Here is a 2132-nt window from a genome sequence, read left to right on the forward strand (position 1 = left end):
CACACGAAGAAACCACGAGTCAACCAATCGATCAGGCTTTTTATTGTTTGTTTGTTGTTTTTTTGGCCCACCCTGCTCCTCTCTGACACAGTTCACTGTGCTGCAGTACTGAACGGATGCTCAGGCCATCTCCTCCCTCCTGTTTCCATTAGCACGCTTCCGCTTTATCGACCAATCAGAGTGCGATGCGCAGCAGCTTATAAAAAGATCTGCCGTCGATCTGTTCACCCCTCTGTCCCCGCCGTCCTATGAATCTCTGAGCCGAGCCGCATCCCCAAATCTACCGCAACCGTTAAGATGGCGACCCGGGTAAGAGCTTTATTTCTTTTCCTCACACCAAGAAAACGAACACACTCAGTAACTGTACGGAAAGCAGGAGGGCTACCACGGCACAAGATGTCGGTTAAGCCTAATCTCCTGTGAACCTATAGAGCCACCCAGCATAATTTCTTCTGAATGTCACTGTGACTGCAGCAAAGGAGTGTTTATTTCATTTGATGTGATCCCACAGCCCAGTTTACCTCCATGTTAGGGGGATTTTATTTTTTCTGCATGGCCTCAGTCTGCTCACAGCTGCCAGTGTTACCAGAAATCCAAGGATTCGCTTGTCCTTGAGCTGCAGCAGCTTCCTGCTATGCAGGATGGTCATGAAATAAAGAGGCAGGAGATTGGTAGAAAAATAGCCCTTTTAGATGTATGGAAAATGCTTTTCTACTGTCTGCATCTGATCTGTGGCGCTACTGGAGCCGCGCAGCAGCGCATAGCTGAGAGTTGGACGGTGCATGTTGATTTGACTGGTTGGTGCCAAAGGGACAGGATGTTAAAGGTTGCTGTTGTTCCACCTGCCCCACTATCACTTTCATCAAAAGCCCCTCCTTGCAGCCCACCAGTGAAAGGATGCTTTCATTACAAGACGCGCCTCTTTTTTTGTTTCAAAGCCTCGTAGTCACACCACCTTTAAGCAGAGATTATATAATTGCTCTTTATTCCCGAATATACAATATATTGATATGTTTTGCTCCCCATGTTTTAATGTAACGTACTGAATGAATCCCACAGGGACATTAAACTACCTGCTCTATGTGACTCCAGGATGTAATAAATTAGATGTATAAAACTGTATTTTCCTCTGAGCCTAACCCCCCCACAAGCATACTATATAAAATTTTAGATTTAGTTCTTATTGTTCTTTTTCGTCCAAAAAAACATATTACTTTTTTCAAATGGGGAGGAGAATACCCTCACATGTTATATACAGTGGGAAGTTAACATATTATTTCATTGTCAATGAGGCAATAACAGATTAAAATCACTGTGCTTTTTGCATCGCATATTCTTATTTTCTATTTGAATCAGCAATATGCCACATTTTTGTCATCTTATCAATGCAGATATAATGCACTGTCATGATGCTAACATCAGGGCTAATATAGTTCAGGGTTACCTCATGTAGATATGCAGCAGTTTTCTTTCCTTCCAAATATGGTATGCTTTGCAGATTTATATAACAAAAAGTTCCTCAACTATAGCTGATTGCATTTAGTCATTGACTTTGCAAAATGTGTACTCTTAGATTAAAGTGTAGCTGACTTTGCAACAATCACCAATAACGAGCATTTAGGGAAAGACTTTGGAGGGGAAAACCACCTTATAAGAGGAAGTGACCTCCAACAGAACCAGACTCAGCGTCAACAGCCTGTTGTCATTATTGATTACGGTTGTAGATTGAAGGCTTTTCTTTACCTTTGTGTAGTTATCAGCTTCACTCAGTGGTGCATTGTAAGTAAACAAAAGTGAGTATGATGATAGCTGTTCTGTGAATTTAAGCATAACTGCTCGGCCTATTATCACAATAGCCTGTTTTTTTACGGCTTGCTAATATGCTATGTATATATGGAGTTAATTGTGTTCCATTATTGTTGGAAGCTGGAATGCATTTTGTAAATTTAATAAATTCAAAAGATAAAAAACAAACAAACGAAACAGAAAAACAACAAAGAAGTCTGTAAATTGAAAAATTTGAAGAAAAAAAAGCATTTCCGAAGTGGAACTCTGAAAAACTTTTGAATCGAAAAACGTTGTAAGAGTAACTAGTTTTACAATATATATTAGGGGTGGAATGGCTCACAAAA

At 40.3% G+C, this 2132-nt stretch overlaps 1 protein-coding gene across 2 annotated transcripts in view; it reads left to right on the plus strand.

The window, feature by feature from the left end:
- The first annotated feature begins 158 nt into the window (after positions 1 to 158).
- Positions 159 to 2132, plus strand: part of nsf (N-ethylmaleimide sensitive factor) — a 51209-nt gene continuing 49235 nt past the window's right edge. For both annotated transcript variants that reach the window (XM_015400911.1, XM_015400912.1), the window contains exon 1: positions 159 to 309. In XM_015400911.1, coding sequence (XP_015256397.1) covers positions 298 to 309 — 12 coding nt within the window. In that variant the 5' untranslated portion in view covers positions 159 to 297. The remainder of the gene's footprint in view (positions 310 to 2132) is intronic.

The sequence above is a fragment of the Cyprinodon variegatus genome, unplaced genomic scaffold (genome assembly GCF_000732505.1).
Source record: "Cyprinodon variegatus isolate N-32 unplaced genomic scaffold, C_variegatus-1.0 Scaffold1160, whole genome shotgun sequence".
In the NCBI taxonomy this organism is placed as follows: Eukaryota; Metazoa; Chordata; class Actinopteri; order Cyprinodontiformes; family Cyprinodontidae; genus Cyprinodon; species Cyprinodon variegatus.